At 33.3% G+C, this 26,657-nt stretch overlaps 2 protein-coding genes across 2 annotated transcripts in view; one reads left to right on the top strand and one right to left on the bottom strand.

The window, feature by feature from the left end:
- The window catches only part of LOC140452069 (semaphorin-1A-like), a 559,254-nt gene that overhangs the window by 80,780 nt on the left and 451,817 nt on the right, over positions 1-26,657 (top strand). The gene's annotated exons all lie outside the window — the stretch shown is intronic.
- On the bottom strand, positions 689-1,147 carry LOC140451732 (uncharacterized). The gene has a single exon (XM_072545575.1). It carries the CDS (start codon positions 1,145-1,147, stop codon positions 689-691), a length of 459 nt encoding a protein of 152 aa, XP_072401676.1.

Here is a 26,657-nt window from a genome sequence, read left to right as displayed (position 1 = left end):
TCTTGTATTTTTGATTCTTCACATGTCTTCCACATCTTGATCTCATCCATGTATCTCCCTGGTATTTTCCGAAATATATTTCGGATTATATGTATTTTTCTACCAGCTTTACTCCATTGTCTCTAATATTAATATTTCCGCTAGGTACTAGGTTTGACATGAATTTTGTTTTGGAGATGTTTATTTTAAGACCCACTGGCACACACTAGCCGGTTGTCCGAGAACAAAACTATGTCGTCTGCGAATTTCAAATTTGTTAATCTTCTACCGTCAATGTTCAAGCCTTTCTCTTCCCAGTTAAGTTTTTTACAAGCATATTCTAGTACTGCGGTAAACAGTTTAGGCGATAAGGTATCACCCTGTCGGACTCCTCTATCGATTGGGATATGATCCGTGTTTTTATGTAGTTTCACCGGTATTGTATATCGGTAGTCAATGCGGCATGCTATTAGTGCTTCCAGGATTCTGTCAAATTCTACCGTATCAAAGGCTTTATGGAAATTTACAAAAGCCAGAACGAATGGTCGATTGTATTCGATAGTCTTTTCTATTACCGTTTTAAAGCTCTGTAAGTGATCATTTGTTCCAAATCCGGTACTAGATCCCGCTTGCTCTATTGGCTGGTTAATATCAAGTTTTTTTCTCAAGACGATTCGTTACTATTGTTGTAAGGAGTTTGTATAGGTGGCTAAAAAGCTTCATGGGGATCTTCTTTTTTGTACAATAGAATTACCTTAGCATTGTGCCATTTGTCGAGTATATTACAGTCCAAAAGGCACATGTTAGAAAGGTTTTTTATTTTCTTAACGAGGCAAGTGCCTCCGATTTTGATTGCATTAGTAACTTCACAATCTTCGCCTGGAGATTTGTTATTTTTAGCTTTTCTTATGGCTAGATTTATTGCGTCTATTGTGATTTCCGGTAGTAGTTCTGATCCTTGTTGGAGAATGCCCTTTTTCCTTGTTAATATTTCTGGTACTTGATCTTCTCTGCTATTTGCTTTGCGTTGGCTTGTGCACAGCAATTTGTAGAAGTCTTCAACTATTTTAAAGGTTTCCTCTCTGTTGGTTGTAAGATGACCATTTCTATTTTTACTCTTTATTATCTGCCTTGTCCCCGTTGTTAGTCTTTTTCTCAATACTTTCATACCTCTATTGTTCTCAATGGTATGTTCGATTTGTTCTTGGTTGTATTTTCGATTGTCTTGTCTAACATTGGATATTTTTTTTTTTTGATTGTAACTTGATGAAAATTCACTTTATCTAATAATAAAACACTGAAAACTTTTGTTTTCAACACTTCAACAAAATTTATTATAATTTATTATCAACACAGCTGTTTCGGCAGAGTGCCTTTCTCAAGTGATCTATTTTTGTTATGCGTTTACACTGTATAATCTTCAACTGAATAAATTCAGGAGGAGAGAACTCAAGCTCAAGTTGGTCATCCAGAATTATGTCTCTATTTTTTAATTTAATTTGTTAATTTCTATAGATCCTAATAAAGACAGTTTAAGACCTTTATTTTGAATGTAAAAAATTTGAAATTATTCATTAAACGAATGATTATGGTCTAGAAGGTGAAATTCATACGTAGAATTTGTTTTTTGATTATTAAAAGCCCTTTTGTGTTCTGATAGACGTTTGTTAAAAGTTTTACCAGTTTGACTTTTTTTACAACCGCTCTATAACCTTGATAATTTAGTGGAACATTTTAAATTTATCACAAACTAATTATGTCTCCCCGTACTTCGGGAGACTTGATCCTTGTGTATGGGTGACTTGATTATGCCTTCCCAGATTTACGATATTAAAATAAAACGAAAAATTGGATGCTGAAAACTAACTTTACTCAGTCATTACTTATAACAAATAATATTATTAAAAATATACACACTCTGGCAGAAAATTATACTCATAAAAGTGAAAAACAAAATGATTACTGAATATTGAATATCCTTAGTGATTTAGGAAAGACAAAACATCGTATGCGCTTACTGTAGCTCCTAAAATTCAGGCTTGGTAACTTTTTTTAAATTTGGTTACGTGCGACTCCACCCATGTCTTTCTTTTCTAGTCCCTTAGAGGTTTTGTCATCCCTTTATTGGGCAAATTTGAATTTAAAATCCTCGTTCTTTTTTTCCCGTTATCTATCATACATAACGATGCACTAAGTTTCTTTCGGAGACAAAGCTTACAATCACCCAATCTTTCACACTCAATTCAAACTCAACTGCTTCTGATTCACATTCAGTATCTGTCTCTACTTGCATTTTATCATTAGGATCATATTCAGACTCTGACGATGGTAATATAATGTCACTGTCCTCCCGAACTGGAAAATTCCCTCAAATCTCTAGGTTTTTGTCTAGTTATTTTTTTAGTGCTCTTACTTTGGCCCTTTGCTCTTTTTCTAATTTTTTCTCTTCTTTGGCCCTAAATTCAGCTTCAGGCGCAAGTTTTTTTGGCGTAGCTGTGAGAATTTTAGGCTTTAGGATGAGGTCTGATCATTTCTGGGCTAGTAAAAGTGACAGAAGTAAAAGTCTGGCTATTGTGCTCTATTGATGTTTGTTATGCTGTTCATTTTGTGAAGTATCTCCATTTACAGGATGTGATCTAATTATTTGAGGTGTGGTGAAACAGCCAGTAGAAGTAGAGGGCTGGTTGTTATCCTTTGTTAGTGTTCGTCGTAGTTGTTGATTATGTGAAATCGATCCAGTTGAGGAATTTGCTCTAATTATTTCAGGGGTGGTGACAGTGCCAGTAGAAGTGGAGGATTGGTTATTGTTATCTATGGCTGGTTGTTTAACGTCAAACTGAGATAAAGTGGAATTGTTTTCCGGATCTTCGCGATCAGTAACATACGCTGACATAAAATCTTTATCGGTAAAAATATTGGAATTGAAAGGCCATATACCCGTAACTCTGAATACACTCTCAATATTACATGGAGTAAAAGCTACGGGGAAAGCGTAAGCTAAGCATCCTCTGACTTCGTATATTGTAATTGTCCTTCCTGGGTGGGTCACCATCCAAGTATCACAGGCAGTATTATAAAAACTCTTGAGAAGACCAAATACACTCCTGTCTAACGCCTGGAGCTTATGCGACGTGTGTGGTTGTATGGTAAGAAGAATTATTCCGTGTTCTTTAGCATATGTTATGGTTTTCAGACTAACAAGGCTATCATGATTGTCCATTACCTTTGCTCTGTGGTCCTTATTTACACCATTGTATATATTCCCTTCCCCTGCCTATATGTTTAGTTACAACCTGTTTGTTTTAAAGCATCTAAACTCGTCTATAACTGTAGTACGTAGTATTTTAATAGTCCAGGTACCAAAAGTTATATTTCTCTTTCGTTGGTCATGTTCATCCGTTTTCAACTCTACTAGAAATAGGTTTATTTTTTATTAGAGCAATGGGACTGGTCTTACGTCTCAACCTCCAACCTGGACGACAAGGGACTCTTCTTTTAGGGTTAACCTACCTTAGCCGATTTGTTCCAGTTTTGTAGAGCATTTACCCCCTCCCATTAACTTCATAACGTACACCCATTGTACGCGACGCATTGCCCAAAGGTCACAACGCAGACGGAGAAAAATATAAGGGAGATAAAGCAAAATAAATATAACAACTTTAAATAGGTAAAAAGAAATAAAATAAGACTTACTCACAATCAATTTAATTTTACTACCAAAACGACCGGTTTCACTTTCTACAGTTTGCAAAGCTTCTTCGGGTCAAACGGTATAAAGTAAATTAAATTAGGGTGCTGTCTTATAAAGATAATCATCAGCAATACAGGATATTTGAACTATGTTTCCCGAATCATTAACTAATAATTCTTGTACCGGGATGTAAGTAGTATTTTTTTTTACTAATTTATTACAATTCAATAGATTATCTCATACCAATTTGTGAGTTTTTACTTTGTCTTCTTAATTTATTTTATTCATATTAATAAACACAGACATGTAATATTGGCATAATTACTGTAATTTTTATCTTTATCTTTATAAGACAGGACAGCACCCTAATATGGGCTTTTTATAATTTCAGCATTTAATTTACTTTGCATCGTTTGACCTTAAGATGCTTTGCAAAGTGTAGAAAGCGAAACCGGTCGTTTTGGTAGTAAAATTAAATTGATTGTAAGTCTTATTTTATTTCTTTTTACCTATTTGAAATGGACTCACACAAGCAACACATTCAAAGAACTAGTTTAAGCAATAAAAAAGAATATATATATATATATATATATATATATATATATATATATATATATGTATTATTAATGATTGTCTACTTATTAAATAATTAATAACCTTTCTTCGTCAATTCTTCTAGAGGAATTCAAGTGTAAGCTTATACTTTCTTCTAGAGTTGTACTCCCTTGTAAATGTTAACGCTCATCTACATTCTTGAGATACAAATTGTAGATCGGAAAAGGGTTATCTCTTATATCAACTTTCAGCTACCTGGCAGGTGTAGGTAAGTGATGATAATCCCTTCAGACCCCTTTAATTCGTGAGCTATTTCATAAAATGAAGATAAAGAATTGAAAAAGACATAAAACTATTTGTTAAGATACGCATTCAGCCTTTTCAATAAATCTCGACCATTTTAAGTTAACAGTAGGTCGGTTACCTCACTATTTCCTTTAAGAAATATTAAAAAAAAAACATAAAATCGTTAATACGGAAACATTTCTTTGTAGTTAAAATGTGTGGGAACGTAGTTAAAAATGTATTATCTGTTGGTAACGTAGGTGCACCAAAAAATTATAGATTTGTTAAACTTATTTTGGAAGTAAAAATCTTCTTCTCCTTTTATATAGACTTGACTCTATTTGTTTTTCAATGTGCCTAAAGTAAGTTGTCTTTCCATCGTTTACTTGGTCTGCCTACTGATCGTCTTATACCGTCTTACTGATCCTATTTGGTAACCGTCTCTTGCCGTCTTTACTCTATTTGTTGTCATTCGGCTTATATGATTGTTCTATTCTACTCTTCTATTTCTTACCCAGTTCTTGATGTTCTCCACCTTGCATCTACGTCATATATCTGTACTTCTAGCTCTGTCCCATAGTGTTTTCAGACTACATTATAATGCACAGCCTAGGTTTGGCGTGATTGGTTGGTGGGTGGGTCCCAATTTAAAAATTGGCGGGTTTCATGTTTATTAAAATGACAATTGAGGTATTGTGACACAGTGTATCGCTAAAGAATTTATTAGCAATATACAGAGTAGCAATATACTGTGGTATTGGTACAAAGCGGATGATATTCACATTTTAGGATTAAGCTGGCTATTACAGTTTTATTAGAAATGTAATTATTTTTTCTTTTGAGTTTATGTAGGTAAAATTAAATTCTGACTTGTGTTTTTTTTATTTTGATATGCTAGTGATGCTTTTTTTTATTAGATATATAGATATTGTTTTAATTTTTTTGATTAGGTAATTTTTTTTATTAAGATTTAGAGGTTCTTATTATTTTTATTTCTAGAACATTCATTAACATTATTATTCTCGTTAGCTTTCTCTATATGGGATCGGCTTCTGTAATTATTTTCCTGTAAACTTTTCTTTCTTTCTTTCTCTTCCAGGGACTAAGTACCTCTCCACCTTTTCTCTGAGATTATGGTTTTTCAGAAACATGCAATTTCTGTTCATCCCCTTTTTTACTGCCCTACATTCAGTACCATACATCATAGCTGGTCTAAAAGCAGTCCTATACAATTACCTTTTAGTTTTCTTGGTAACTTTTTTATCACACATCATTCAATTTGCCTCTTTCCTTTACCTTTAATTGAAGTATGATAAATAAAACGGTAATTCCGATCCTAAAAGCCGAAAATTATCATCTTTTGTGAGTTCTTGTCTATTCAAGCCAACTACTCTATCTGGACTTGAAATATCATCTTTAAAAGAATATTCTAAATATTTTGTTTGTATCCAACTTAATTTTAATCATTTTTCATTAAGGACCTGTCTGCGCTACTCTATACCAAGGAGGTTCAGTTGTTATCTAATCCAGCACAAATGAGAATAAATATGGGCGAAACCCAGATGAAGCCCTATTTTCACACAAAATTGGCCAGTTTCACCTACAATTGTATCGTTCTAACACTATAATAGTTATTCTAACTATATATAGTAGTTCTAACGCTATTATAGTTGTTACTTGCTCATACTCCACTCACATATTCAGCCGGCACTCCTTTCCTACTAAATCTCTGCCACAGTAGGTTTCTGATAACTTCATCATATGGTTTCTCAAGATTAATAATACTATGTGCAAGTCTATCTCTTTCACTCTAAATTGTTAAATTAGCTGTTTTATAATAAAAATTGCTGATGTAGACCTGCCTCCTTGCATAAATCCAAATTGACATTTATCCATTTTCATTTTTTAGAACACTGAATTATGTTAGATTTCACCACAAATGTAGGATAATAAAAAGATATATTGTGAATCGAGTACTATGAAAAAATGTCATTGTCAACAAAATGAAGCAGAGGTTTACTGGAAATAACTATTGCAAACCAAATAAAACACTAAACGGCTATGTTTAAAATGTCTTTATTCTTTATTAAAAATCTGGGAAATCAAAGGAGGGAGGCCGATATAACCTCGCCTAGGACCCAGTACATCCCGATTTAAAAATACAATTCTAATATAAAAGCCTACAAATATAACATCATTATAACATCATTACTTAAGACAGCTTTAGAATTCAGGCCTAAACTAAGCATTTATGCATATATTTTATGAAATTTTACTACATATTACTAATTGTCGCTGGATTTGACCCTCGGGAATGAGGGCAGGTGGTCCAGTCACACGATCCATAGCTATGTTGGACCGGAGCATATAGGGATCACGGTCCGTGGACATATAGGTTATATATGAACCATAGCTAGCGGGAAAAATACCTTTATTAAAATACAATTGAATGTTTATTACAAGTAAGAATTTGCAATAAAAGTTGATTAGTATTATAACTAAGAATCTGTAAAGAAAGGGGTTAGAAATCTTAATACTAAGAATCTGAAAATAAAGTGTTAATTAGACTTAGAACTAAGAATCTGTAAAAGAAGGTAGTTAGTTATGACACCTAAGACTACTTAATGCAAAAAGCAAAAAAAAGTAAAATTTGAAAAAAAGTGAAAATTTTTCTAAGCCAAAAATTTCGGGAAACAAAAGTTATTTAAAATTGTCAGATTTTCCTGAAAATGTGAAATTTGTATCTGTCGTAGTGCCTCCGGGACTAATCAACAAAGACATGCAACAAAATATAAACAAATAAAAAGTTATTCACAAATTTCGTATTAAAAATTTTCTAAGTCGAAAAAGACCTGAAAAGTAAAAATAATACTAAGTTATTTTTATAGTAAAAATGTTTCAAAGTCCCAAAACAGTATATAAATATCAGAAAAATAAAGTTATTTTTAACCTGAAAAAGAAATAAAATATTCGAAATATTTTCGAAGTCCCTAAAAGAGAAAATACTGTTAACAAAATACGTCGTAAGTTATTTTCGGGCTGAAAATATTTCAAAGTCCCAAAAGATAAAATAAATATAAAATTATTATAATTTTTCTAAGTTAAATTAATAACCTAAGAGAGATACCTCAATTGTCATTTTAATAAACATGAAACCCGCCAATTTTTAAATTGGGACCCACCCACCAACCAATCACGCCAAACCTAGGCTGTGCATTATAATGTAGTCTAGTGTTTTCCCATCAATTTTTTTAAGTGTTGTCATCTCCGCTGTTTCTAACATTCTTTTTGTCCTCTCTGTGTCAGGTCGAGTTTCTCCCGCGTTTGTAATTATTGGTCTGATGACTGATTTGTAAATTCTGCCTTTCATTTCTTTCCCGATATTTTTATTTCTCCATATTGTTTCATTCGGGCAACCTGTGTGGCTCTGTTTGCTATACTCACTTGATCTTGGAAATCCAAGAATCCGGAAAAAATGTTTGGCAAATATTTTAATATTAAATTCAGTACCTTGCTTAAAACGATTTCATTAATTTCTAGGACCCCTAACCGTTTTTACTTCTTAGTAAGAAATTGATTTAATTTTTTTTTAATTTCAACTTGATCCTGTATAATTTTTTGTCTTAGATAAATATATTTTTCTAAACCCGACCCTTAAACATAAAAAAGGTGTTCTTATTGTCTAACCGTTTCGTTTGTATAATATTTATGCATTACAATTTTTTAAGGATTGTCTTGTGATTCATTTACAAAAGAGATTGGCTTCATTTCCATTTCCGTTTTATCTGAAACTAGAAATTTGTTTTAGTCAAGTTTACGTAGGCAGCATTTCAATTACCTAACAAGAGAGTTAAATGATTCATGGTTATATGGTTTTGAACTTCAAGTCGAAATGGGCCAAATCGTTCTTTTTAATGATCCGATTTGTTGAAACTGACTTATTTTTCGGAATCGGTTTTTTAATTTTTTTAATATTTATTTTACCGATTCTTTACTTCGAACTCTTCAAGCGTTATGTTCTACTTTATACTATTCTTTCTACTTTACAAAGCCTGTTTTGGTGATACTTTTGTTACCTTGTCTAGTACCTTCATTATTAAGTAAAAATTTCACTTCTTTTATTATGTCACTCGTTGTTTCAATTTCTACTTATCGTATCACTCGTTATTATCAATTATACCAACTCTATTCCTAGTGTTAATTTTCTCTACATGCCCCATTTTTTATCCTTTACTTAGTTCTCTCGCGATTTGCCGGTTCCACCTCGTGTCTTGAATGAAAGCAATTTGTACCATCCTTCTTTTAAGTACATCTACTATCTCCATAGTCTTGCTTACTTGTAATACTTCCAAGATTATAAGACCCTATTCTAATATTTCTAACCTTTAATCGTGTTCCCCTGAAATAGTCATCATCATAAGTGGCTCGATAATCCGTTGCGGATCTTGGCCTGCTCACAAAGAAGTTGCCACTCCTGTCGATTCCTGGCAACTTCTCTCCATCTTCTGATCATTAGAATCTGTAGGTATTCTTCCACATCATCAATCCATCTCCTTCGTGGTCGTCCTCTGCTTCTTGTGCCCTGTGATTTTGAAAATGTTAATCTCTTTGTGTATTCATGATCTGACATCCTAGCAATGTGTCAAGCACATCTTAGTCTCTGCACTTTAACGAATTTCACAATATCTGGATCGGTGTATAACTGATATAGTTCAAAGGTGTATCTTCAATGTCATAGCCCATTTTCATTTATGGCCCCAAAAATCTTTCTAAGAATTTTTCTCTCAAAAATACCAAGAAGTCTTTCATTATTTTGAGATAAGGTCCACGTTTCAGCCCCATACATCAAAACCGGTCTTATTAAGGTCTTGTATATATTGAGCTTTACTGCACGTTTTATATTTTTATTTTTTAAATGTTTCTGGAGACCGTGGACAAATCCTATTTGCGAAAAACAAAGCCCTATTTGCTGCCGGAACGTTTTACTTTAGGATGTGCCATCATTTTATTATAATTTTTAGGGATGCACGCGGGACTTTAAATATTGAATTAGATATTGAAATATGTAATTTTATCTATTTAGAGTTTATTATATATGGAGAGCAGCTTTTCCGCGCTGCTGCATGCGTATGAAAGCAAATTGCATTTGAATACATTTTTTTGGAACGCCGTACATTTTAGCTGGAAGAGGGGTGAGAAATCTATGGCGCAATCCTTAATTTGAACCCCCCATTTTGTTGAGCTGCCATCAAAAAAATTAGTATAGCCAATTTGATAGGCAACGCCCGATAATCAAGCAGGGCACAAAAAAAAGAAAGTATATGTGATTGATGCTGAGTCAAATAATCCATTAAAAATGTCCCATGGACTTGTAGTCTATACTTTAGCATTGAAATCGCCAAATAATATTTTTAAACCCGTGCCAAAAATTTGCTTTTTTTGTAGCTGTGTAACAGTTTTGCCCAACATAGTTAGAAAGCATAATGTTCTCTGCTTTGTCTTCAACATTATAATGAACATATATGAAGGATTTCAATGTCGAGTTTTACATCAGGCAAGCTGTCAAATGCTATCACCATGAATGCTGGAGTCAAGCACTTTCTTTTTGTTAATGATGGACGCTGCTATGATGAAGGTTACAAAAAACTATACAAGGGAAATTCAGTGGAATTTAACAGGTCACCTGTAGGACTTTGTTTACCGAACTAAAACAATACATTAAGGAAAGAATATGAAGTTGCAGAATTAATCTTAAAATAAATACTCATAAGAGAGAGAAGATGAGGTTCTATGCAGCAATCTTCGCATCTTACAACACCAACTTTAGGCCTGTTCTGTTGTACGCTTGTGAAATCTGTAAAGTAAATAGAAAAATAACATCACACCTTTAAGTGTTTATCAATCTTAGTCTCAGGCAAATCATCAATATTTGTTAGCCCGAGACCATTTCAAACGAAGAATTGGAGTGAGTAATAAGACAAACGAGTGCTAAAATGTAGATAAGCTTGTAGATAAGATAATGTAGAAGTGAAGATTAAAAAGATAGCTGTGAGCTGGAATGAACAAGGAGCGAGAATGAGAGGTAGACCCCAAGGTACCTGGAGGAGGACCATGGACAAGAGACGGAAGGCGAAATCTTCTGGATATTCTATGTTCATCAGTTAAAGGAAATAAAATAATGAAGTAGTAAACTTTTATCAACCGTTCCTCGTTTGACTTCCGCACATTCAAAATCTCTATCCTAACTTAATATTTGTTTTTTGTTTACTGATCACTAATTAGTCACCTCTTTCATCGGATTACCATGTTTTTACCGTTTTTTTTTCATATTTCCCTCATATAATGTTGGTTACTCAGAGAATGATCGTTTCTGTTCCATTTTTTAAAATATGACGATAAAATATAAGAAACGACAGCCAAACTGTGTCGTATTGAAAAGAAGGAAAGAAACAGAAAATTTGAATTATTGAAATCGGTTTTTTATTCACACTGCATATTTGTTTCTACTGAACTAATAATTCCAGACGAATTCACCTCTACTTGGGTCTACACGACAGCAATTACAGAACACACAATTAACATTAAGATTGGTTTACAACATACAGAAAGTGTCACCAAAATTCCAACTTAAGCTCAAGTGGCTATTTTATTGTCTCCAAACATTGTTCTACAACGAAACTATCTTAATATTACAGCAAAACCGTACTGAAACCGGTATAATTATAATATGATAGTGGTTAAAGTTTTTACTATTAACGAACAACGTAGAATTGTCTGAAATGTATTTGAATAAACTATAATTATCGTAAAATTGGCTCAAAAGTAGAACAAGCGAATAGTTAAGCCGAAGAATGGCTGTAGTATTGTAGAATTTATTATTTATATTATTAAGACGCATTAGTCCCTTAAGGAAATATCAACATCACCATCACACAGTCACATCACATTTAGTTTCCACAATAATTCGTATACAGTGCTAGCCAAAAATCCCCTCCCCTCTCGTATCTTTTATACATAAAGTAGTGAAATTTGAAGGGGGAAATAAAAGATCGTAGGCTTCTGAACTAGTCATAACAGGTGATGTAATAGTCATAGATGACTTTACAGAGCTACTGTCGCCGATAATATTAAATGGGACCTTATTCAATCTTACTAATTTTGTTTGGGTTTAAGCTGATTTTGATGAATAAATTAAAGTGTTCAAAATGTGCTCCAACATCCTATTTACCACGATATTCTTCATTTACGTAACCTCTTATTGCACCATAATAGTGTGCAGGAGCATCACTTGTTGACACGATATTTTCAAGTTGCTGAATTCATCTGGATTATCTTCCAGAATTTCAAGAATTAACGGCTCAATTTCGTTTTATAACCTCTCCAATAAAATTCACCGATTAAGTTAGCATTGAGAAAAGCGGCCCAACTATGTGGTTTTCCAAAATACCTGTCCAGATATTTACTTTTTCTGGAAATTGAGTGTGGCTTTCACGAAAGACGTGAGAATTTGTGTCATTCCAATACCTCGCATTATGTGTGTTAACATTTCCATTGAGGAACAAGTAGTTTTTATGTAATCTGGCTGTTGGTTAATTTGATTGGACATATTTTCACAGAATTCTAGTCTTCGCTTGGGATCATCATCTGAAAGTTGGTGCACAACTATCACTAACATGCGGCATCAATACTGTTACGAACATGCATTCGGCGTGGCCCATGTAACGGTTGCATCTCGAAAGCGACTAGAAGCTTCCAGCGATATCGAGCGCGGGAGAGATCGACCCGAAAAAGAGGCGAATTAGAGGTGGACTACTCCAGAAAATTCTAGTACATAATAACTTTTATATATATATATATATATATATATATATATATGTATATATATATATATATATATATATATATATATATATGTATATATATATATATATATATGTAAAAGATAAAATCTTTTAGCGAAAGCCGCTATCGCTTTATTAAATTAAATGGCCAAATATATGGCCTAGGAGGACAAATTCGTTGAACTTCCCGTGCTCGAATCGGTATCAATAAAGTGTTATGATCATTTCGGCCTATCCCAGCCTCATCAAACACTTGGGCTGATACAATTCAGCACGGGAAGTTCAACGAATTTGTCCTCCTAGGCCATATATTTGGCCATTTAATTTAATAAAGCGATAGCGGCTTTCGCTAAAAGATTTTATCTTTTACACATTTCGCATAGCGCAAAGGATACAGAAAACGATATTATCATATCGTTTTCGTTCACGGCCGCCAAAGCAGGTGGCGCCTTTGTAAGCTAACTACTGTTGTAGTGAAGTTTTGGGAGACATTCGTTGGACTTTCCCAGTTTGAATTTGTATCAGCCCAAGTGTCTGATGAGGCTGGGATAGGCCGAAATGATCATAACACTTTATTTGATACCGATTCGAGCACGGGAAGTTCAACGAATTTGTCCTCCTAGGCCATATGGCCATTGGCCATTTAATATATATATATATATATATATATATATATATATATTATAAATAAATATATTTATATAAATTCGAACCGCTCGTTTTATTTAATCTCGCTACAATACAAACAAATTATCTGAATCCTGTTAGCCTCTACGTAAATTCAGACCGTTTTAGGAATATTTTTACAAATCATGTTAGGCTTGACTTTCCTTTTTATGAAAGGGTTTATAGATACTTCAATGAACTTGAATTCAAATTTTCAGATATTTATTGTTTACCAAATGTCAACACTGTTCCTCCTTCGACTGTTTCCATCCCTACTATCAATACCAAACTCTCCATACATAAAAAAGCAGATAAACATCCCAAAGCATTATGTCAATATGTCCTTCAAGAACTCAAGACATGCAGTAACCATAATTTATATATACCGATGCCTCTAAAAACTATAGAGAAAGCGTGAGCTAATCTTATATATACCGAAGCCTCTTAAACTATAGAGGGAGTGGGAGCAGCATGTATGTGTAATAAAACAAAAATATTAAGTAAACTCCCCAAATTAACATCCATTTACACAGTCGAGTTAACCAATACAATATATTTCGTGTTAGAAAATAGTATCAAAAATCCTGTCATTATTACTGATTCCCTAAGTCTGTCTACTACTTAATAAAATCAGCATCAAACCAAACTACAAACTATGAAATTAAATGTCAACTTTGTATATGTTACGAGCAAAGCCCGAAATTGGACAATCCTAACATTGTACACAAATTATTGTCCACTTCTAGCATTGTACCCCCAAAATGTACAATGTCCGAAATAATCAAAATAATTGTCGAAACGCTCATCGGTTCGAATCGATTATTATTGACAAGCGACACACCAAATCAAAAATTGAAAAATCTAATCGAAGAAGAAATTGTTCTACAATAGAGATATTGTTAGTGAAACATTTCAAAGCTTCAAGAGATAGATACATCACTATAATATAGGGAAGATGTTTGTAAAACATCTTAGATTTTCAAGAGTATTTTAATATGTATGATTATATAAAATAATTTAATTCTACGAATCCAAAAGTCAAAAACGCTGGTTAATTATGGATTTATAACCTCAATTGATGTTTCTTTGTCGTTAATAACAAATGGGGAATAATCGTAAAAATCGATATGAATCGATATCTGTCATATTCTCCCAAATTTTGACGCATCGCTACTTATTGCAATTCGAACATTGTACAGCAATTCTTTTATACAAAGTCCGATATTCATGTCTATTTCGGAGACTGTACAGTAAAGGGGTGCAATGCTAGAAGTGGACAACATTTTCCGTACAATGCTAGGATTGTCCAATTTCGGACATTGCTCGTAACATATAGATTCCTTCGCGTTGGCCCGTTAATAAAAATGCCACATGCATCCAAAGACGGAGCGATTACTTTGAGAATTGTTTTGACTTTCTTTAGTGGACGTTGGCTGTGGCTAGTTCCTCGCCTAGTTACAGGATGGGAATGCAATTAGATTAGGAAACCATAGAAAACCAATCTCTCCCTGTTCTTGTGTAAATTGAATCGAGTCTGAAGGAGTTATTTGAGGGGACTGATTTTCCTTCTTCTTCTTCTTCTTTGTCAACCATTTTCCATCCACCCCTGAATGTAGGTCTCTCCCAATTGTTTCCATCTTTCTCTATCTTGCGCCAATCTAATCCACTGTTTGCCTGCCACTGTTCTTAGGTCATCTACCCATCTTTTTTGAGGTCTTCCCGTGCTTCTTGTTGTTGTCCTTGGTCTCCATTCTAGAATTCTCCGTGTCCACCTGTTGTCATTATATCGGGCTACGTGACCTGCCCAGCGCCATTTCATTTTTGCAATTTCTTCCACAATATCCCTAATCTTCGTTCTACGTCTTATCTCGGTGTTTCTAATCTTGTCTCTTAGTGATATTCCAAGCATGATTCGTTCCATTGCTCTTTGCGTTGTTTCTAATTTTTTAGCAGATTTTTTTGTAAGGGCTACTGTCTCCAAGCCGTAAGTACAAACTGGTAGTATGCATGTGTTATACACCTTTTTCTTTAAGTTTATAGGAATGGAGGTGTTTTTCAAGATATATGCTAATTTGCCGAAAGCGCCCCATGCCAGTTGTGTTCTTCTTTTAATTTCAGCATCTTGATTTGGTTTTCCTAGTTTGATAACATGACCTAGATATACATAATGTTCAACATTTTCTATGGTATGATTTTGTATTGTTATATTTGTCTGGTCTCGGCTCAGTATTTTTGTTTTGCTGTAGTTCATTTTTAAGCCTACCGCTCCTGAAACTGCATTTAATTGTTGTAACATATCATTTCGTTCTTGGATATTATCGGCTATTAAAACTATGTCATCTGCGAATCGCAAGTGGTTTAAGTATGATCCGTCGACGTTGATACCCTTATTGTTCCATTCTAGTTTCTTAAAAATGTCTTCTAGAGCAAGGGTAAATAGTTTGGGAGAGATGGTGTCTCCTTGTCTTACTCCCCGTTGTAGTCTTATGGGATTAGTTTTTGTGCTTTCGTCCAGCTTTATCTGCATGGTGGCATTTTCATATATGTTTTTAATTATGTTAGTGTATCTTGAATCTATACGTGCATTTTCTAGAGATTCAAGCACTGCCCATAATTCGATGGAATCGAATGCTTTCTTTCTTACGGTGTGCAAGTGGTCTATGGTACTAAAATGTTTTCTGAATCCAGCCTGCTCGATAGGTTGATAGAAATCGAGCTTATGTGTTAGGCGGTTGGTTATGATTTTAGTTAGTAATTTATACAGATGTGAGAGCAAGGATATTGGTCGGTAATTCTCGATGTTTGCTTTTTCAATATAGCCAAAAAAAAGTTTCTATATAAGATTGATGTTCTGTGCTAATACCAAACATTATCAAGCTTTTCATCTAGGAAATGAAGATTATAGTTTTCAATTTGTAAATCAGCTTTATTCCTAATCGAACAAAATTTCTTTGGATTTCAACGAAATTTTTTTGTGCTATGTGGATACAATGTTGTTAAATATAACAATATTTTAAACAGTTAGGCCATGTGTAAAATACCCTAAAATAAAGGGGTTAATTTATAAAATAAGTAGAGGAATATGTTGATAAAAATATGACGTCCTGTCAAGTGATATGAGATCGTGAGATATTTTTTCAATTTTCTTGATGGTATTCCGATTGTAGCTCTACACATCAAGTCAAGACTTCAATCAAAATATAAAAAACGTGGTAAAATTATTACTTATAGTATAAAAACTACAGCAAAACAAACCTTACAGGTTATCTTAAAGAAAAAGATATTGTTGAATCTGCAGTAAAACCGAAATTGTTTCCTTTAAAATTAATCCACGTCATCAATGACACTACTATTTTATAATTTCCTACATTCTTTACTATCCTGACAATAAGGACAACCCTACGCGAAAATGTCAACGTCAAAATTTGATAACGTGCAAATAACTTTAAAGGAAATAATTGTATACACAAAAGAGAAATTTGGCACAGCCAACTTGACGCAAACACTTTCATCATCTCAATTGTTAAAGGTACCAAAAAATCTATTACAATGTTAACCGATTTAATTCGTTCATATTCCTTCTCTTCGAAAACTCTCGCGATCACATACCCCTAATCTCTAATAAAATTGTCAAAACATATTTTGCAAAGCAAACTGATTTTCCAATGTTGGGATATTTTGAAAGATCTCGTTACAGAGATATTGGTAACAGTATTTTCAGGTAAGACGTTGAAAAAGATCATAGCCATGAGGTTAATTATCGACTTTATGTCCGAGATGAGTTCGTTTGAGGGAATTTGTCTGGGTAGTGACTGCCTGTGTCTTTTTCTGTGTTATGGGAGCGTGTTTTCTGGCTTGAAATTTGCCATTCATACGATTTGTGATTTTGTTCGCAGTTTAAACAGATAGTGGATCTTTGTTGGTATTCTGTGTTGTGTTGTTCGCTTTGGCAGCATCTAGAACAGTATTTTAAGCGCAGGGGGATGACGTTATTCGATCCAGGGATTTCACAATGTATAATCCCCCCGTTCAGCTTAATACGGTACTTCAGTGCTTTAGCGAACTTTTGTTTTGAGTTTGCGAAGACTCGAACGAAGTACGTAGGGATATAATTCTAGAGGGCAATGATTCTGACAATTTTAGTGTGAGGGAAGTGTTCATTATACCATGGGTTATAAGAAAACAAATATCGCTCACTTACATTTTATACACCTACATCGAAAGATGTCCATTCCAAAGGTGGCTATGTGTTATTAGCTACATACATATGGAATTGCGAACTACGTTCATTGTGTACATAGGTACTAATGGTTCTGTATCTTCTGGCGACAATTTTTAAATTAATGTATTTCGCCATATTTGGAACAAGACTTAAAATAATTATTCTGTTTACTGTGTAAATGGCTCAAAAATGGAAAAATTGTAGTCAGCCACATTTGGAACCAAACCATTTTGGATGAAAAATTTGTCATCGTATTTGTATTTAATAAATGTACTAAATAAATTGAAAAACTTTCAATTGTACTACGCCTATGACCCTTGGTGGTTGAGGCATATATAAATAATAAAAAAATAAAGATTAACCAAAAATATATAATTTATTTACCCATAATCGTAGTATATTATGTAAAACTAGTTCACTTGAGAAAATGCCACTGAAATATTTGTCTGAATTAATTGTATTCCCTAAAAAATTTAGAAAACTCTTTCCGTGATAATTTATAATGTTATATGAATGTGTTGTTGGCCTGTATATATTTTAAGCACTTTTAATAACCCCAAACAAACAGTACAACCTATTGACTATCCCACCTTGACTTCATTTATTATAAATTCAAGGTTATCCTATTGATAGACAAAAGCAACTTATTCAGTCAATGAAGGAAATCTGTGGTTTTGTTTTATTTTACAAGTTTTGGTTAAACATGGGTGGGCGTAATTACGAACTGTTCATTATTTACATAAATTTTGTAGCTTCCTGAATAAATGTTAACCAGTTTCTCACACTCACCCACCATAAACAATATTCTGTCGATATTACTATTATAAATTGATTTTGATTGATTCTCAATCATTGAAAAGTCAAATTTAGAAAATAATACGACAAAAAGTCTATATCTTTAGAGACTGTTAAAAAGAAGGCAAGGCAATTATAACAAAGGTACTAATGTTTAAAAATTGTTTAAAAAAAAATTTTTAAAAATTGCTTTATAGCGACCATTGAAGTATACAGAAGTAGATACAACATTTATCTATAAATGATAAAGTATAGATCTATGGATTCGTTTCAGTTACCTTTTAAAAAAAAAATTTTGACAGGTCATCCAAAGGTACGACACTGTGTTGTACCTTTGTACACATTCTGTTGTACCTGTGGTCAGAGAACAAATTACCTTCGATTAAGAAGAAACAACACAATCGAACGGAATCTTATTTATCACATAAGTTATAAGATGACAAACATGATTACTTTACATTGTATGTATCAAATTTAACATTAAAGGACATCATATTTTGTTGGCGTTGTGATGTTCCAACCAAATCTGGTGAAGGCAGTTTTTTTATTATGTCGCCTTCGGAGACACAACAGACTTCCTCATCTGAATAGACAAATTTATTGTTTCCAATAACTGCTTATTTACAACTTTAAACTTTACTTTAAATACTTGAACTTTAAATATTTGACCATGTATTCGTCATCTAAAACTTCAACTATCTTGGCAACATAGTGTGCAATATTCTTTTTACTGGCCAATTTTACGAGAACAAAATCACCTTCTTTTAACTTAGAAGAGCTCAGTATTTCTTCACTTTCCTGTTGCTCTAATGAATAATTTAAAGTTTCTAAATCCTCGTCACTTGAATCCTTTGTTATATTTTTCATCTCTTCATCAGATTCATCTGAACTATAGCAGAGAACCTTCCATTTGACTGGTTTTTTCACCTTACTTTACAATAGTTCCTCTTTCTCCGGGGTGTCTGTCAAAATTCTTGTTTTACCACGCTTTCGTCCCTTTTGAGAAGTTCTTCGAGCTAGGGCTTTGGGGAATGGGCGCACTACAAACGGGCTTTTGAAGTCAGCGTTATTTGCCTTGTTGTCATTAGACTGCAGTGGAAGTGCCGGTGTCAAGTTTGATGTTGATGGATTTGCGGATAGTTGAAGGCTTGATGAGCAAGATGCCGTATTAGGATTCTCTTCTGATTCTGGATTTGGGCGATCTGTTATATAGAACGACAGATATTCGTGGTCGCCAAATATATTTTCATTAACAGGCCATATCCCTGTTTTTTCAAATCCTTTGACAATGTTTGCAAGGGTAAATGCTTTTGCAAATGCCTTGCCTACGAGTTCAGCTACGTCATACAAGCTTATAGGACGTACAGGATGGGTCATCATCCACTCATTAGCTATGGTGTTGTGTGTTGTAGTAGGTTTTGTATGATCCAAAAACACTTCTGTCAAGAGGTTGAGTTCTGCGCGAGGTGTGTGGCGACAACGTTAATAGCACAATATTATTTTCCTTCGCCAAATCAATCATGGAAACTGCAATATGGGACTCGTGATTATCGAGTATTAGTAGCACTTTTTCTTGCTCCGTGGGCTATAAAATGCTGCAAGTAGTGAAAAAAAAGCTTCTTGTTTGACCAGCCTGATGGATTTGCGCCTCCAATTGAACCCGGTGCTGCACCATGTAACATGTGGTCCTTGAAAAACACGCGAGGGAATATCAACATGGGCGGCACATGGTTACCGATGGCATTAACCGCAGCAATCAAAGTTACTTTGATCCTTCTTTCTCCGGATGTCATACTACCCAGTTGTTTTACACCTTTTAAGGCTACTATCTTAGGTGGGGCATGGACTGAAGAATTTCCAGTTTCATCTATATTATAGATATTGGCAGGGGAAAACTTATAGCGTGACATTACTGTTTTAAGATTGTTGAAAAAAGCTTGGATATTTTCTTTGTTAAAACTGGCTGACCTTGCCAGGCTTGTAACCTCGGGTTTCCTTAACGACAATGATGGATGCCGATTCATGAAGTGTCTTAGCCATTCTTTGCCTGCAGTTGCATTTGAAGTCCAATTGTCTGGTGTTTTTATCTTGTTTTCACGTGCGTATTGAAATGCTAAGATTCTTGCATCTTTTTTTGTGAGTCCATAATGAAGCGACGCTGTCTGTGTCAAGTACTGCTCCAACTGTGACTCTTGTTCAAGTGAAAACACTTTTTTAACATCGTTGTTCGCGTTGTATTCGAATGTAGGACGTTCGGAGTTTACATCAATTTGAATATAATTAGATAAGGTTGATCGACAAATATCATATTTTTTGGCAGCTTGTCGAACCGGAATCTTATTTTCGAGGACGTCTTCGACAGCTTTCTGCAAAGCACCTACATCCACTTTGTGTCTTTTTATACCACTTTTGCTTCGTGGCATTTTTTCTGTAAAGAAGTTTAGTGTCAGTTTACTTGTTATTTAAGTAAAAAAGCATTAAAGTTTAATTTTGTAGAGTTTATTAGCCGATTGCAGTGAGGTTAATAAATCACATAAGTGATAACAATTGCTTTAATGCCGCGGTGCATATTAAAGCAAAGAGATCACCATATTATTTATTTCTTATGCATTAAAAACACACGTCAGTGCCAATTTCGCCTTACTTTAGTGTCTACTTCCAGTGAAATTACAGATAAATTAGAAAAAGTAAAATGTTTTGTTTTGTTGTACCTTTGGCCATTGCCAGGCCAAAGGTACAACAAACGTAATGTCCCAAGGTACAACAATGTTTACGACTACCAAAACACATTAATTTTTTAAGGTTATGTAAACTTTATGGATTGGTGAACACAAGTTTTAAATAACAAACATAGTATATTTCTTACCTGGGAAATTATAGATGAAACCAGCCACAAATTTGTAACACACCGACTCTTTATATTCTCGCTAATTATTTACTTTTAACACGAAAAATTCACAAGCCTGACTAAATTCCAAAGTCTTGATATTTATGAAGCAAAACTATTGTACAGACCTCAAGTGGTCAATAACAGAACGTTAAAGCAAAAATTCTTTCCAACACTTAGAAAACAACAATTTTAACGACAGTGTCCAGAGGTACAAGCGCCCAAAGGTACACTCTCCCCTAGATCTCTGCAACTATTAGAGATATTTAATTTTACTTAAATGAATATTGTTCCTTTTTAAAAAATGACTTTTATGATAGGGCTTCTCCAGTATCACTCAGCTTTAATATGTGCGAATAACTTCCAAAACCCCCTTATTTTAAAGGTAATTGTTTCAGGTTTAAAATAAACTTTGCAAAATTACTTTTTTTTAGATAAAAAAGTTAACTATTAAACATTAAAAATTTCATTAAAAAGTTGCGAATTAATTTGTTTATAAGAGATTTAAACGAAATTAAGCTATACACTATGAAAATCTGGCTAATGGAAATTATAGAAAAATTCAAAAAGAACATTTTAAGCTTTGGTATGTATGTTTCTATATTCATTTTTGACAAAAATATGGAACTTTTAATAATCCGCTTTGAGGCCCACGGTCTGCTCGCAGCGAATAAAAACCAATACATACATAAAATCCATGTAGATTCAAAGATGCATATTACTTTATCATTATAAATAAAAATATAGCAGTTTATAGTTAAAATTTTCTTTAAAAAGTAGTGAATTAATTTGTTTATAACAGTTTTAAACAAAACATATATTAGCATTTCTGTTCTTTTACATTAGTGTCTTGTTACATTATTAAAAAACCCTTTTTATTCCATAATCCGCAAGAATACAAACTATCTAAAAGTCTGTACCACAGCTGTAGCAATTTTTTAAAGATATCTCTCAGTCTGTAAGTACCCAACCTGTACTGGTGCAATTTGGCTAACGACAAACTTAATTGATAAAGATCAAATGACTTGGCTTCGCTCACAAACATTTTATCGTCTTTGTTCAGTGTGCGTACACTTTTGTCAAATGGCCTTTCCAAACCGTTCTTCACAACGGTTTCGTAATAAACAAATACATTAGATGTTGCTGGACCTTGGTATTTTTTCTCATGAGAATAAATTGGATCACAATTATCTTATTTAAGTCAACTTGAATAATAAAAGCGACAAATAAAAAAGGTACCTGTTCTAAATAAAATAGATCTAAAATGTTTAAGGCTCACTATACAATTTTTATATTTGATGCATGATACATTATATATATATATATATATATATATATATATATATATATATATATATATATATATATATATATATATATATATATATATATATATATATATATAAGAAATACTGGATATTATTGACTGTCGATATAAACAAACAACACAGTTTATTAGGGCTGCAGTCAGAAAGTTACCATAATCTAAAATAACGTATGGTTGCCTACCCTATATTCCAGTTCTGACACCTAAGCTAACGAACATTTTCAAAAATGTTACTGGCTTAAAAATTGCAACTAAGAATGTGAAAACGGTATCGAAGTTGTATACAAAGACAAAGGATCCTTTCACAATACAGGAGTCATCGAATGTTGTTTATTCTATAGCGTGAGCCAATTGTAAAAACGTGTATATCGGAGAATCATGTCGTAATTTTCACAGTAGAGTGATCTCGCATCGCAGCGACATAAAAACCAAAAAAATAAATGCAGGTGCGCTGACAGAACATGCATTAACGTTAAAGCATGAATTTAATTTCGAGGATTCATGTATTTTGGCAAAAAAAAAACCATTCAAAACGTGTTTTCTTGGAAATGTGTTTCATAGAATCCAATACGTCTTGTATAAATAAAAAGTCTGACATAGATAAACTGAGTAACATTTATTGTTATTTACTGACAAAACATCAAAAATAAAATAAAGCTGTACTTTTACATATACACACCATAATACACCTGCATGCAAAACATATTGGATACCATCAAGACAGGTTTAATATACTACTTCCATTAATAAAACATGAAGAACACTTAATTACATTTTAATTCATACTATTTTTGTTTTTTCTTTCTGTTCTCTACGGATCAGTTAAAACACACCATTAAAGATGTCACAAACGAAGTTTTACTATCAATAACTAAATTTTAAAATGTATTTTGTTCATTATTTTATATGTTATATTTTATATGTGTGTTATTAATGTTGAGTGTCATAGCTTTATATAAATAATCTCGACGACTAGTAAGTTGCACTGACAATTTGTGATATATTCTAAATATTTACACATTCTTCTAATTACAGTGTCTTGAAGAAGGAATAAAACAATTCCGAAAGCTAGACCAAAAGTCAAAAGAGTGTTTCTGTAACATCCCGGCGAAACTTTCTGACTGCAGCCCTAATAAACTGTGTTGTTTGTTTATATCGACAGTCAATAATATCCAGTATTTCTTATATATATATATATATATATATATATATATATATATATATATATATATATATATATATATCTGCCTATTCTCCTTAACACTTCTGTATTCGTGACTCTATCTACTCATATAATCCTTAACAATCTTCTTAATGTCCATGATTCAGCTCCATAGTAGAGTACAATGTGTACATAGCATTTAATTAGCCTTATTCTGAGGACCAATGTGTGATCTTTTTCATTTTCACGAAGTGGGCACGTGCTTTTTCAATTCTGACTCTTATTCCTGTAGTATAATCGTTATTTTCTGTGATTATCTTTCCCAAGTAAGTAATCTGCTGGCCGCCTACCGTTAATATTTCGTTTGTATTGTTGTTCTTGCTAATTTTCATGAATTTGGTTTTTTTATGTTAAGAAATAGTCCGTATTCTCCACTATATCTTAATATTTTGTTCATTATTCTTTCTAAGTCTTCCAAGTTGTCGGCTATTATGACTGTATCGTCGGCATACTTAATGTTGTTAATTAAACTTCCGTTCCATTTTATGCCGACTGTCTCGTTTACCAAAGCTTCTTGTATGATTTCTTCAGAATAAGCATTAAATAATAACGGCGACAGTATGCAATCTTGCCTGACCCCTCTCCTTATCTCGACTTCTTCTGACACTTCTCTTCCAATTTTCACATTTGATCGTTGGCTGTAGTATAAATTTGATATCAATGTTATATCTATCACATCCAGATTCTTGTTTTTGAGTACTTCTATAAGTCGGTTATGTTTTACCTTATCGAATGCTTTGTTGTAGTCTATAAAGCATACATAAAGATCTCGATTAACATCCAAACATCTTTGGGTCAGCACGGTAAACGAAAATATTACCTCTCTTGTGCCCACTCCATTCCGAAATCCAAACTGGGTATCACTAATATCCATCTCCAGCTTAGCGTGTATTCTATTATGGATGATTTTTAGCAGGGTTTTTGAGGTATGTGACATTAGACTGATCGTTCGATAATCACTACATTCTTTGGCATTTACTTTCTTTGGTAGACAAATAAATGTTGATGATTCCTGTGGAATAGATTGTGTTCTGTAGTTGGACTAAAAGATCTATGTTTTTTTCATTGACCAGATTTAGCGATTCACTTGGTATTTCATCTGGACTAGCAGCTTTATTATTTTTCATGGATTTTACTGCATGTGTGCAAACTTCTGACTTTGTTATTTCGCGTCCCTCATCTTTACTCTAATTATCTTCATATATATTTTCCTGTCTCTGGTCATGGAATCATTCCTCTTTATATTCTTTCCATCTTCCTAATTTTTGTTCTGTCCCCACTAAAATGTTTTCTTGTTTGTCCAATAGTATGCTTGAGGTTTTTTGTTTTGCTACCGCAGCTAGTTCTTTAACTTGCTTATGGAGATTGAAGTTATTATATTTGTTTTGTAAGTCTTCAATTTCTTGGCATTTTCCAGCGAAATAAGTCTCTAGCTTCTTTTATTTTCTATCTTTAGCTTCTCTTATTTTCCTTCTTATTTGATTATGCAGCTTTTGATACTGAGTTATGGTGATATTCTTTTGCCTTCTTCTGTCCTCCATCATTTCCAAGATTTCTTCTGTCATCCAATCTCCTTTCTTGCATCTGGTTGTTGTGAGTTCTCTGCGACTTGGTATAATTGCATTTTTAAAGAATTGCCGCTGTTGTTCTACATCACCATCAATTGATTCCGTTGTGGATTCTAGGTTTGCACTAATTTCTTGTTTCAGTTTTTCTTTGACGTCTTCTGATTCTAATTTTTGTATGTTTAGTTTATCACTTTTGTAGCTTTTTTTGTATCTTTTTTAAGTAAAGTTGGAATTTTGCTACAAGAGGATTGTGGTCCGACGCCACGTCTGCACCTGGGTACGTTTTCACTGATTGTGTTGCGTTTCGGTATCTGTGGTTTATTAAAATATAGTCAATTTGATCGACCTTGTCAGCTGGCGATTCTCAAGTGTAAAGGCGTCGTTTAGGCAGTTTGAAGAAAGTATTCATTACCGCAAGATTATGTTCTAGGCAGAATTCTATTGACGATTGGGCTTCAAAAACCCCTCTCGCCTGCAAGACCTATACCAACATTAAAGCACCGATTTATATATTTTTGATCAATCAAAATCGAAAGATAGATAAAAAGTTGTGGTCTTGTCTTTTATTAGAACGAAAACAGGAAATAGCTTTCGCTGTTACACAAAATGTAGTATAAAAACCAACATCTTTCATAACCTGGTTTTAATAACTATTTATCTCCATGCGAACTTTAGGTATTTTGTATATATCTATCGAAACTAAAAGTTGTTTTCTGTATACTAACAAACCACTTTTATTGAATTTTATTATAAACTACTTGTTATGTAATACAAAACGATACATGGCTGGCATAGCAATAAAGTTCGTATCATGCATTTCTAATACACACGTTAAAGTTATGGTTTATATTAAAATGCGTTACAAAATTTCAAATTGTAAACAAATCATTGTAGAGACATGCAAACAGAACATAAATAAATCATTAATAATGTGAACTAACTTGATTTTATGGAAAGATTGAATTGAAAGTCGAGACAGGATAGCGAAAAAGCCTTTTGACTAATAAAATAAATAAAGTGAATTTACATTTTTGGAAATTGTTCACCGTATTCATTTATAGGAACGTGACATATTTTACCAATATGTCGCTTATTCATGTTTTAAGGTATAATTAACTTAAAACAATAGAATAAAATGGAATTTAATAAATATAACGAATGAACGTTATTTGGGATGATAAAAGAAATAAGATTGTAAAATTGTAATAATGATAAGATTGTACCGAAAAAGCCAAATCATCGGCATATGTTATGAAGTGGCTTATCCGTTTTGTTATACGCTGATTATTATGTATATACGGTAAACTCTCTTTTTATGCGATTTTATTTCGTTCAAAAATTTCTGATGTACTGCTGAAAGCACAAACCTTTCCTGAGCCTTGGAGGACATCGAGGTTAATACTGCTTCCCAAGGCTAGGGAAAAGTATCGCCCCATCTGTCTTCTTCCATGCATCAGTAAGCTGTATGAAAAGATGCTGCGAGTACGCATAGACGACATAATTGAGAGGTCAGGTGGTTTATCTCGGAGGCAATTTGGTTTTTGTAAAGTGAAAAGCACGATTGATGCAATCATGAGTGTACTCGAAGCATTGCGCAACAGAGGGGATGAATATCGCTG

Source organism: Diabrotica undecimpunctata, chromosome 10 (genome assembly GCF_040954645.1).
Source record: "Diabrotica undecimpunctata isolate CICGRU chromosome 10, icDiaUnde3, whole genome shotgun sequence".
Lineage (NCBI taxonomy): Eukaryota > Metazoa > Arthropoda > Insecta > Coleoptera > Chrysomelidae > Diabrotica > Diabrotica undecimpunctata.
The sequence above is the reverse complement of the archived record's forward strand: the minus strand, read 5'-3'. Positions and strand labels throughout refer to the sequence as shown.

Bases quoted from the DNA above. Each gene is read 5' to 3' on its own strand.
- LOC140451732 (XM_072545575.1), bottom strand. From the start codon at position 1,147: ATGAAAGTATTGAGAAAAAGACTAACAACGGGGACAAGGCAGATAATA.